General features: G+C 44.2%; 1 protein-coding gene across 1 annotated transcript; it reads right to left on the bottom strand.

The window, feature by feature from the left end:
- Positions 1 to 4,135: 4,135 nt before the first annotated feature.
- sdhdb (succinate dehydrogenase complex, subunit D, integral membrane protein b) lies at positions 4,136 to 10,870 on the bottom strand. Its single transcript, XM_078426752.1, has 4 exons — positions 10,788 to 10,870; positions 8,194 to 8,304; positions 5,601 to 5,745; positions 4,136 to 4,974 (listed from the first exon to the last, which is right to left on the bottom strand). The coding sequence occupies exons 1-4, from the start codon at positions 10,834 to 10,836 to the stop codon at positions 4,809 to 4,811; spliced, it is 471 nt and encodes a 156-aa protein (XP_078282878.1). The 5' UTR covers positions 10,837 to 10,870; the 3' UTR covers positions 4,136 to 4,808.
- Between the last annotated feature and the right edge of the window lie 1,847 nt (positions 10,871 to 12,717).

The following is a 12,717-nucleotide window of genomic DNA, read 5'->3' as shown; positions in this document are numbered from 1 at the left end:
CTGTGTGAAATCTGTAAGCTGTAGGTTCAATTTCATCTCAAGAAATGCAGAAGCAGCAGTAAACCTGAGTCAAGCATCTACCATTGTGGTTAGATTGTCAGCTTTGTTTCTCATCCCAACAATGTGAATCGTGACCAGAGTATGGGATTCCCCTTTCGCAAATACCATGTTGGAATCATAGTCATAAAGTGATACAGTGTGGAAACAGGCCCTTCGGCCCAAGTTGCCTACACCGGCCAGTTCCAGCCTCACAAGTCCCACCTGCCAGCATTTGGTCCGTATCCCTCCAACCCTGTCCTACCCATGTACCTGTCTAGCTGCTTCTTAAACGTTGGGATTGTCCCTGCCTCAATAACCTCCTCTGGCAGCTTGTTCCATACACCCACCACCCTCAATGTGAAAAAAACACGTTCTTAGACCATGAAATCACTTTGAATCTCCATACTCTCTGATTAATGAGGACAGAATTTCTTACGCTTTCCAATTCGTACATGATTTTAAATTCAATGTCTTTAGCTTTCTCTGGTTTGAGGATAACGTGGCCTGGATAGAGAGGATATTTCCACTCGTGGGAGAGTCTAGGATCAGAGGTCATAGTCTCAGAATAAAACTAAGTTCCTTTAGGAAGGAGATGAGGAGGAATTTCTTTAGTCAGAGGATGGTGAATCTCTGGAATTCATTGCCATAGAAGGCTGTGAATGCTAAGTCGATGGATATTTTTAAGGCCGATAGATTCTTGATTAGTACGGGTGTCAGTGGTAATGGGGAGAATGGGGTTAAGAGAGGAAGGTGGACCAGGCACGATTGAATGGCGGAGTAAACATAATGGGCCAAATGGCCTAATTCTGCTCCTATCACCTATGAACGTATCTTCAGTAGACCATCCACCCTTCTTTCTTTGAACCAATTGAATCAATCTCTGCTGAACTTTGACCTCATTTTCCCTGAGCCCCCAAAATTGGATACTATACCACTGGTCTTTCGTTGCTGCAAAAACTTTCCAAATATATTGAAATCAAATTGTGGATGCCAACTAGTGCAACACCTGGTGAAGAATTATGTATTTTCAATTATATGTTCTTTTAGGTTTTCACTTTTTTTTTTTTAAAGCTTTATCTTTTGTTGCTTTTTGTTTTAAACATGTAGTTCTGGTCTTGTTGATATTATACAATTGTTTGTGATTAAAGAACAAACTGCAAATATTGAATTAAATGAGTGTGTCTCTGTTTGGAGTGATCAGTGAGTGCATGATATTACTTCCACCTTAAACAGAGGGCAAGGCTGAGTTCAGAGGCACAGCTCTCCAAGGAATAGAGTTTTAGCCAGCTCAAAACACAATGAGACAACTTACATACAATACCCTGACCCCACCCAAGGATAAGAGGAGGTTTGGATTCCCTATCCTTGATTAAAAAAAATCCTACTCTGCTGGTTAAAACTTAAAATATTTAAACAAAGTTATTCTAAGAGTCATTGTCATACTGCGTGGAAACTGACCCTTCGGCCCAACTTGCCCACACCGACCAACATGTCCCATTTACACTAGTCCCACCTGCCTGCGTTTGGCCCATATCCCTCTAAACCTGTCCTATCCATGTACCTGTCTAAATGTTTCTTAAACGTTGCAATAGTACCTGCCTCAACGGCAGCTTGTTCCATACCCACCACCCTTTGTGAAAAAGTTACCCCTCAGGTTCCTATTAAATCTTTCCCCCTTCATCTTAAATCTTTGTCCTCAGGTTCCCAATTCCCCAAAACTGGGCAAGAGACTCTGTGTGCCACCGAATCTATTCCTCGTGGTTTTGTACACCTCCAAGATCACCCTTCATCCTCCTGTGTTCCAAGAAATAGACTTCTAGCCTGTTCAACCTCTCCCTGCAGCTGAGGCCCGAATCCTGGCAACATCCTCGTAAAGCTTCCCTGCACCATTTCCAGCTTGTCAACATCTTTCCTTTCACACGGTGCCCAGAACTGAATACAATGCTCTAAATGTGGTCTCACCAGTGTCTTTTATAACTGCAACATGACCTCCCAACTTCAATACTTAGGTTGTGTTCCACCATTCTTGTATGGTAATTGGCTCTAGAATCTCCGCTGAGATTTGAGTAAAGATCTGCTCTGAAGCAAAGTAGTTGGTGCGTCGGGACAAATTTCTTTTAAATTGTGCATGTAATTTTATTTTTTGCTTTTAACTGCAACTGCAGCATAATGTAATAGCTTAAAGCAACCATTTACATTCATGTTGAAATAATTAACTGTCTGTACAATGCAACAGATTCTGGTAATAACTGCCACACATTTGACATAATCCTTCAATTTTTCAGCATCCATGATTGCTAATGTTACAGTTACTGAAAATAAGTGTCAAGGTTTTGGACATCTTATGCATTTACATTGGTCACGATACTGACTATTCATTAATAAACTGCACAGCACATGAATGGTTTTCTCCTCACACCTACAATCATGGCAATTAATCTAAACCTGAACAATTTTCCTAGAAGTCTGAAATAAATACATGTACCATCACCTTGTATACATGTGTGGTAGTGACAATTATGACAGAAATATTTAACTAAAGGACGATTATTGCTATCTCACTGCCTGTCACCATTTAGGCACTCCTGCACTGCAAGACTATTTGTGATTCAATCCAGTCTGTACTTTCATCAACTTCAAACAGTTTAATTATTATTTTCTATACAGATGGACAGGTGCTACGCCATTGGCCCAAGTAAAAGTTTACAGTACTGCTGTGCCATATTAGGGGCTTCCATACTTCGATATAATCCTGGAATAATTAGCACATTTCCAAACCAATGGCCACAGTAAGCGTCTAGTTGCATTCAGCAACCTATTTACAAGCACCACAGTCTTGTAGTCATACATATGATGTGGCTTGCACAAGGTTTACTGCAGCATATTGTAGTGAACATTAATTCTCATTAAACTCTTTGTCTAATGGCAAAAAGCAAGATTCCTTCAAAATAAAGTATCCAAATTGTATGCAAATAGTCCCTTTATGAACAGATTCAGTGGCAATAAACAGTGTTTTTTCCTTCCTACCCAGAGGGAGAGAATATAACTGCTGAAAGCTTTGCACAAACGATCCTTATGCTAACGACATATTACAGGGGTATGCGCATGTTTGTGTATTTTTTTACATACGATCCAAATGGCTTTTACTTATGTATATTATATTATATACATATATATATATATATAAACATATATAAATGATCTTAGAAAGGGAGGGCCAACTGGTGACACAGATTGCGGATTATCACAGCTAAACAAAACTTCCAATTTTGCATTGTGGAAAAGAGTGCCTGCCCCAGATACATTTGGACATGAATATGGGTCAACGTTCCGAAGAGTTGGAACTTTCAGGATGCCCCAAAGTACCATCCAGGCAATAGTGCCATCACAGGGGGAAATACTGCAGCAAACTGCTCACACTTAAACAACAATGAGATCAAACCCATACAAATTGCTTTATTGGGTACCATCAGTAAGGTAAAGTTATTTTTTAAAGTATTAAACAAATGAGCAAGCTTCTTTTTGTTAAAAAGATTTTGTGCTTAAGAATGGGGGTACTCATCATGTCAAGTACATTAAGTCTATCTATTCCTGATGCCCACTTAGAGTGAAGCACTCCCGCAACTACACTGAGCCCCCTTTACGGCTAAGATTCCCTTTATCATCCAACAAAGTTCGTATCTATCTCAGTACCTCCCTCTATTCGACAAAACACAACTTTATCTCTAACCAGGTGCATTGTAAATCTTTCCATGGCAGATATTAATAGTTCATTAAGCCATCCAGGAATCAAAAAGCTAATTGTTTTAACAGTACCGAGTTACAGTCAACTTTGTAATACAGCTCCATCTAAAATCATATCACATTGGATCACTGCAAAACATGGAAGATGTTCTCCGATAGAATTTAACTTGGAGCCCATATCTCAAAGGAAAAGACCAAATGCTGATTTGGCATATCTCTGTCTTATTAAGAACATCTCTGATTACAATGGGAAATAGGAGTTTTCAATTGAAAGAACAAGACAGAGATCAATATTAGCACACAACCTTCATGGCAGTCAGACTCTGCTGTTTTGCAATTAATAATAACAAAAGTCATTTGTGGGTTTTATTCTTAAATAATGAGTAGACTACACGGAGTTCAGAAGAAAAGGCAGGTATCCATGTTTTTTTTTTTACAAAACAGGAAAGTAAAATAAACACCGATAAACCCAATAACTACATAACTTTTATTACTCAGAGAATGACGAGACTGAAATTTCATTGTGCAATTATGATGATTAGTTCTGATCCATTTAAGAAGAGAGACTAATAAAGAATATGCTGAACCAGGTGAGATAAAGTATGAAGGGGTTCTGGACAAGCATAAGCAAAAAAAAACAGCGGAATAAAATGGCCCGTTTCTCTGCTGTAGAAAATGTAAAGCAAAATATATAATAATTTCTGTGTAGCTTTGTATACGGTTTCAGATTTTGACCACTGTGCTAAGCAAGCCCCATCTCTGGTCATGACTAATATAAAAATGTGCATGTTGGGAAGAGGAACAGAAGTAAAACACGTATATCATTTCAAAGACTGATGGTATGACTGGATGGCATAAGGCAACAGCTATGATCAATGTAAACATGGCTGCAAAATTACATTCCAAAATAAGTGTCCCTTTTGTCAGTGCTTTCTAAAGAAATCATTGTTGTGATTTGTCTATTTTTTTTTAAAATGAGAGCAACCCCAGAAGTTGTTTAGTGGAACGGACAATGGCATTATTAATCAGAGGCTCCAAAGCATTGCCACAGCTTTGCAAATCCCCACATCATGATAGTTGAAGTAGCATAGACCGGCGAAGGTGACAGCTGACAATATCTGGCGGCCTATCCTGGCCAGCTTCACTTTTGTCTCTCCCTGTACGTAATCTGTGACTATTTGCCCAAGGCCCCTGAAAGGAAACAGACAGGTTAAAAAATAGGTTAACCACAGGAAATAAGCAGATATTCAGGTTAGACACAAAATGCTGGAGTAACTCAGCGGACAGGCAGCACCTCTGGATAGAAGGAATGGTTGACATTTCGGTTTGGGACCCTTCTTCAGAGCTTGCAGTGTTCAAATCAATGGTCAGTGCATATATTTTTCCATAATATATGATAAACCAGCCTGTTTCCCCAAACTTTATTTTAGGATTTTGAAATAATGGGTCATAATTCCAGTCTATTGTGGTGTCGATACTGTGATGTTAGAATCATATGATTTTCAACCAGTAAGTTAATTAGAGAATATCTTGCGAATCTTCATAATGTTTGGAAAGACTGATTAAACTGCAAGCCAGAAAAAAATAAATCAAAAGAGCACAGGAGCAGCAGTTTAGTAACATGTTTGGAAAGATTTTGTGTTCTGAATAAAACGCAGACCAGGAAGAACAAGCACAATGTTAAAAGGATGATCGAGGGCATAATAATTATGGAAGACTTGAACCTTTGTGTATATTGGGAGATCAAATTGGGAAGAGTAGCTACAAAAACTAATTCACAGAGTGCATTCGAGTACAAGGTTCAAAAAAGGCCTCACCAGTGACCATGGAGAGTGATTGCTGCAGCCAGTGAGTAATCCACGACACATCCTGGGTAGATGTAGGCAGCAGGGAAAAGGCCAAGCAAGGCCACGCTCACTATCCGCTCGCTAGTCCAGTGTAGAGAAGCAGCTTTTGAACCAGCTAAGAGAGAAGACAAGACATAAGAAGGTTCTCTCATTTCAATAACAATAACAATCATCACATAATTAAATCGGGCCATGTAAACCAGCGCCTTATAGAGCCTCAGCATTACATCCCTGTTTTTGTATACGCCCTCTCAAAATAAATGTTAGCATTGAGTTTGCTTTCTTGGAGCGGATGAGATTGAGGAGAGACCTGATGCAAAATACATAAAATTATGAGTGGCATAAAGAAGGCAATAAGCAGGAAAGATCTCCCCTGTCGAGCTATTTAAAACTAGACGGCAGAGGTGGGGATAAGGGATGTTTATGCGAGATCTGAGGAAGATCAGGAGGCTGCAGCGCATCATTCGATCAGCCAAGAAGGCTGTTGGCTGCAACCTTCCCCCCAACGACGAACTGTTCACTGCAAGGGTCAGGAACACAGCGGGCAAGATAATCTCTGACCCCTCTCACCCTGGTCACAAACTCTTTGAAGCACTTCCCTCTGGAAGGCGAGTCCGGACTGCCAACGCCGCCACAGCCAGACATAAAAACAGCTTTTTTCCACGAGAAGTAGCTCCACTCAACAGCTAAAAGTCTGTAGCGTCCTTGTGCTCTGGTATTTTATTTCATTCTTCACATGTTTAAATTATAATGTTTTATTTTTAATTGTCTACTGTATATTGTGTTGTTACTTGCGAGCAAAGCACCAAGGCAAATTCCTTGTATGTGTACGTAATTGGCAAATAAAATGTATTCAATTTATTCAACATTTCTCCAGAGGATGGATGGAATCTGGAATGCGCTGCCAGAGTGCAAGGTGGGGCAAGTACTTTCACAACATTGAATAACTATCTAGTCAAGCACTGATTCAACAACCCCATAGAAAGCGGTGGACTAATTGCTTGTAAATTAGTTTTAGGTTTATTATTGTCATGTGTACCGAGGTACATTGAAAAGTGTTGTTTTGCAAGTTATCCAATCAGATAATACTGTACATAAATACAATCAAGCCCAACAAGTTCAATAGGTAGAGCAAAGGGGAAGATACAGTGCAGACTATAGATCTCAGCATTGTAGCGCATCAGTCCCACAGACAAAGTCCAATGTCCGCAATGGGGTAGAGTTGAATTGGACAGTTCCCTCTCTGATGGAAGGACCAATTGGGTATTTGATGGGCCACATGGGTGTGATGGGTCGTACTGTATGACTGAGGATTTGGGTTTTCCACTCAAGAGTGCATTGCAAGGGTACATCTGCTGCAATGCTCTGTCACTGGTGAATAATCCATATTACATCTGACACATGCACAGAGTAGGTGAATCGAGGACCAGATGACATAGGTTTAAATTCAAAGGGAAAAGATTTAATAGGAATCTGAGGGGTAACTTTTTCATACAAAGCGTGGTGGGTGTATCGAACAAGCTGCCAGAGGAGGTAGTTGAGGCTAGGACTGTCCCAACAGTTTAGAAACAGTTAGACAGGTACATGGATAGGATAGATTTGGAGGGATATGGACCAAACACAGGCAGGTGGGACTAGTGTAGCTGGGACATGTTGACCCGTTGAGCCAATGAATTCCATCTCTTAAATTTATCAATTTTTGCTTTCCATGTGGTATCTAGGTTACCTGATCTTCTGCACTCTTGGTATGAAATACATTGCAGCAATGTCAAACTATACCAATTTCAATACCTTTACTGCAATCTATGTGCAGCACATTTTATTGAAATTACTCAAGCTGTAAATCTTGCACTGAACAGGCTAGATTTTCATGCAGAATAGACTGTTGCACATACTTTGCGATGCCTTGGAGATGGTTTCTCTATAATATAAATGGAAGCGTTTTCAAAGCAAAACAAGAGAACTGATTTACACAGCACAAAATTCAAATTTGGTTCAGATATTTGGTTCATATTTTGTTCTGAAGTGTGTTTCAATCTTTTATTTTAAATTTCTAATTTCCAGTAAGGACATACTTGCATTGGTAATGGTAGCAAGGAAAAATACTAAGATATGTTAGTATCACCAGTTTGGAATCCACTAATTGAAGGAAACACTTTGTACATGCCTCATGCTTCACATAACCCAAGGCCAGCATGATGGCGCAGCGGTAGAGTTGCTGCCTTACAGCGCCGGCAGCCTGGATTCGATCTGGGTGCTGTCTGTACGGAGTTTGTACGTTCTCCCCATGACTGCGTGGGTTTTCTTCGAGATCTTCGGTTTCTTCCCACGCTCCAAAGACGTACAGGTTTGTAGGTTAATTGGCTTGGTATAAGTGTAAATTGTCCCTAGTGTGTGTCTAGGATAGTGCTAATGTGCGGGGATCACTGGTCGGTGCGGACCCGGTGTGCCGAAGGGCCTGTTTCCGTGCTGTATCTCTAAACTAAACAAAATAACTCTCTCCTAAGCATCCCACAGAAACAAATCTTGCCATCAATAAAAAAATCCACACTACAACACTTACCAAAATGGCAAGGAGATGTGTGAATCCGAGATACGAGTAGCACCTGGGATTCCTGGGTCTTTTTTGAAGCAATAAGAGGCCCAGCCACAAATGACTTGCATAAGAATGGTGCTAGAAACAAGGAAGAAGTAGGCATTAAACTTGTTTGTCAATCTGAGAAGCAAACCACAAGACACTCTCAAGACTGACTTACTCAGTTACTGATTGTAAATAAAACCTATAACAAAGATGCTTGGAAAACCTTTGTTCATGCAATGTAGAAATTGGAATAGGTGCTGTTACAAGATCAAGCTCAACAAAAAAACTGCCCATCTTTCATTTGGCCATGTCACAACTTTCCAGAATAAACATCAAATTCTGTAACTTTATGTAATAAACCCTTTGCTGGACACACCCCAGAATGCAAGAACAACATCAGCAAGAAATTTCACAGCCATATAACATAACACTTTAGTCATTGGACAGTCTCATCTTCATTTCTCTCCAGTAACCCTTCATGGGTTTTAAGCACTTCTACAAAATCACATTTAAATCTCCTCCACTTCACAGTAACTGCTAAAGCCCTTGTGTTGAGTCAAGACTTAAATCCAATTATGTCAATTACACACGACACTGAGATTTAAACCCATGAATTAATACTGACTATATGCTGCACTGAGTCTGAGGAAGGGTGAAAGGCCGCCTGCAAAACATTCCCTCCACAGATGGAGCCTAAGCCACAGAGTTACTCCAGCCCTTTGTGTTTTACTAACAACAATTGTGCGCTGTACTGAGATTTAAACTCATGAACAGCGATAACGGTGCACCAAGGCAGGGTGACTGACTGCAGGGTGCCCGTTGCCACAGCAACCATGGCACAGCTAGAGGAGTTCCCACAGTGGACTCGCCTTCCCACCGCTCTCTGACAGGCGGTGGTAGTTAATTGTGTCGGAAGGAACTGCAGATGCTGGTTTATACACAAAAAACTGGAGTAACTCAGTGGATCAAGGCAGCATCTCTGGAGGAAAGAATGGGTGACGTTTCGGGTCGAGACCCTTCTTAGATTAGTTTATTGTCACGTGTACAGTGAAAAGCTTTTGTTGCGTGCTATCAAGTCAGCAGAAAGGCTGTACACGATTACAATCGAGCCGTTCAGTGTAGATATATGATAAAGGAAATTAACTTTCAAGACACAGACACTAGAAGGAGTAGCTCAGCGGGACGGGCAGCATTTCTGGAGAGAAGGAATGGGTCAGAATGAAGAAGGGTCTCGGCCCGAAACGCCACCCCCCCCCTCCTCTCCCTCTTCCCCCCCTCATCATCCTCCTCCTCCCCCATCATCATCATCCTCCTCCCCCCCTCCCCCCCATCATCATCATCCTCCTCCTCCCCCCCTCCATCATCCTCCTCCCCCCCTCCTTCACCCCCCCATCCCTCCTTCACCCCCCATCCCTCCTTCACCCCCCCCATCCCTCCTTCACCCCCCCATCCCTCCTTCACCCCCCCCCCATCCCTCCTTCACCCCCCCCATCCCTCCTTCACCCCCCCCATCCCTCCTTCACCCCCCCATCCCTCCTTCACCCCCCCCATCCCTCCTTCACCCCCCCATCCCTCCTTCACCCCCCCATCCCTCCTTCACCCCCCCATCCCTCCTTCACCCCCCCCATCCCTCCTTCACCCCCCCCATCCCTCCTTCACCCCCCCCCATCCCTCCTTCACCCCCCCCATCCCTCCTTCACCCCCCCCATCCCTCCTTCACCCCCCCCATCCCTCCTTCACCCCCCCCATCCCTCCTTCACCCCCCCCCATCCCTCCTTCACCCCCCCCATCCCTCCTTCACCCACCCCCCATCCCTCCTTCACCCCCCCCATCCCTCCTTCACCCCCCCCCATCCCTCCTTCACCCCCCCATCCCTCCTTCACCCCCCCATCCCTCCTTCACCCCCCCATCCCTCCTTCACCCCCCCCCCATCCCTCCTTCACCCCCCCCATCCCTCCTTCACCCCCCCCATCCCTCCTTCACCCCCCCCCATCCCTCCTTCACCCCCCATCCCTCCTTCACCCCCCATCCCTCCTTCACCCCCCCCATCCCTCCTTCACCCCCCCCCCATCCCTCCTTCACCCCCCCCATCCCTCCTTCACCCCCCCCCATCCCTCCTTCACCCCCCCCCATCCCTCCTTCACCCCCCCATCCCTCCTTCACCCCCCCCATCCCTCCTTCACCCCCCCCATCCCTCCTTCACCCCCCCCATCCCTCCTTCACCCCCCCCATCCCTCCTTCACCCCCCCCATCCCTCCTTCACCCCCCCCATCCCTCCTTCACCCCCCCCATCCCTCCTTCACCCCCCCCCCATCCCTCCTTCACCCCCCCCCCCCCCATCCCTCCTTCACCCCCCCCCCCCCATCCCTCCTTCACCCCCTCCTCCTCCCCACAGATGCTGCCCGCCCCGCTGAGGAGCTAGCCCGGCTTTTTTGTGCCTATTTCGGGTCGAGCCAACCTCTTCAGACTGAGAGCCTGTCGCCGCGCTCCGACAGATGACAGCGGGCGGACTCTAAATGCAATCCGATGAAGCATTCTCCACCTTTCCTCGCAAATGGGACGCAGCTGCCACTTACAGTGAAGGCCGCGTCTGCAGAGCGCGCTCAGCCTGACGACCGCCGCCATGTTGGCATCTCCCACCAAGGTCACCCCGCCGGAAGCCACGGGGTGCCCGACTCTGCGCATGCGCCGGCCCGCGGAGGGTTCAGGGACTTGTAGTTCCCTCACCTTGACCTTTTGATTTTAAAGTTTCATTCTTTTTTCTCATTCCTTATTTTTTTTCCTCCTCCCATCTTCTGGATCCACTTTTTCCGAATGCTACAGTCACCTGGCTGCAAAGTGAGTTTTTCTTGAGGAAACTAGATTTTCCAAGGTTTGGGAAACAATTCTCAGAGGGAATTGTCCAAGGTGAAACCAGTTCATTTTTGGTTTATTGTCAAGAGTCAAGAGTGTTTCATTGTCATGGGTCCCAGATAGAACAATGAAATTCTTACTTGATGCGTCAAAGGGAGTTAAGGGCAACCTTGGGCTGGGGGCTTCGCTTGTGATGTGAGGAAAATTAATCTCTTTTCAAATCAAAATTTGTGATTTGGTAAAGGAATCTCTGTTGAGTTCGGTCACACTCAGACTTATTTAAAACACCTCTAAGTACAAAAGGATTTAAGCTAAAGATCAAAATCAATGTGGCATTGCTGAGGGAATGGTGAAAAGTTAAATAAACCATTTTGTTGAATGATGGAGAAGCCTGTTGACTGAAGTCTTGGATTTTGTTTTGAAACTTTGGCAGATATCACTAAAGTATATTGATGAATTATTCATCATGAGAGTAAAGTTCTGATAACCAGGCAACCTTGAGACTTGAACAAAGAAAAATACTGAAGGAAATTAGTGTACCAGGCAGCATCTGTGGAGGGAATCGACAGACAACATGTCAGACTTCAATAAAATATCGTTAGTCGGTAGAAGAGTCCACAGATGTTGCCCGGACTGCAAAGTTCCTCCAGTACGTTATTTGTTGCTCAAGATTCCATCATCTGCACTCTGTGTCTCCACATCTGGGACTTTGGTAGTGCCAGATTAGCAGATTTTCCAAACTATTGGTTATTCCACTCATTATTACCCAAACAAACTTTTATTTTCTTCTTCTACATATTGGTCTTCTACATATTGGATGGCCCCATGGTAATTTTTGTCCATGGACCCAGTGAGTTTAAAGGGAGCAAGAATTTATAAGTACTACCTCCTGTTCCAAACATTTCAATACTGGGAAAAGGGTTCTGTCTGTCCACCCTATCCATGCCTCATTATTTAATAAATTTCTACCAGAGCTCCTCTCAGCCTCAGAAGCTCCGGAGAAAACAATTCCATTTTGGAATGCAAGAAAAAAACTTGCCATAATTAATAAAGTCACAAAAAACTTGGATTAAACACACATCACTTGACATTTTTGGTGTAGCCAGTATGTGACTCCAGTCCGACAACATGTTTGACTTTCAAGAACCCTCTGAAATGGCCTTGCACAACACTTGGCATGATTTTCAGCAGCCTATGTAGCACATCACATAGGTTTCCAGTGAGCTCACGTTGAGGTTTTCGGTTGCCAGGAGAGCCTGCCTTTGTGTGTGTGTGTGTGTGTGTGAGTGTGGAGGGTGTGTGTGGGTGGATGTGTGTGGGGGGTGTGTGAGGGGGTGAGTGAGTGAGTGGGTATGTGTGAGGGGTGAGTGTGTGTGTGGGGTGTGAGTGTGTGGGGTGTGTGTGTGGGGGGTGGGTGTGTGAGTGTGGGTCGGGGGTGTCTGTGGGGTGTGTGTGTGTGGGTGGGTGTGTGTGAGTGTGTGGGGTGTATGCGTGTGAGTGAGTGAATGGGGTGGGTGTATGTGTGTGGGTGGTGTGTGAGTGGGTGTCCAGTGCATGTGTGTGGGGTGGGTGTGTGTGTGGGTGTGTATGGGGTGTGTGTGGGTGGGGGGTGTCTGTATGGGGTGTGTGTGGGTGGGGGGGTGTGTGTGTGGG

Source organism: Rhinoraja longicauda, chromosome 32 (genome assembly GCF_053455715.1).
Source record: "Rhinoraja longicauda isolate Sanriku21f chromosome 32, sRhiLon1.1, whole genome shotgun sequence".
Classification (NCBI taxonomy): Eukaryota; Metazoa; Chordata; class Chondrichthyes; order Rajiformes; family Arhynchobatidae; genus Rhinoraja; species Rhinoraja longicauda.
Note: the sequence above shows the minus strand (reverse complement) of the source record. Positions and strands in the feature narration are given on the sequence as shown.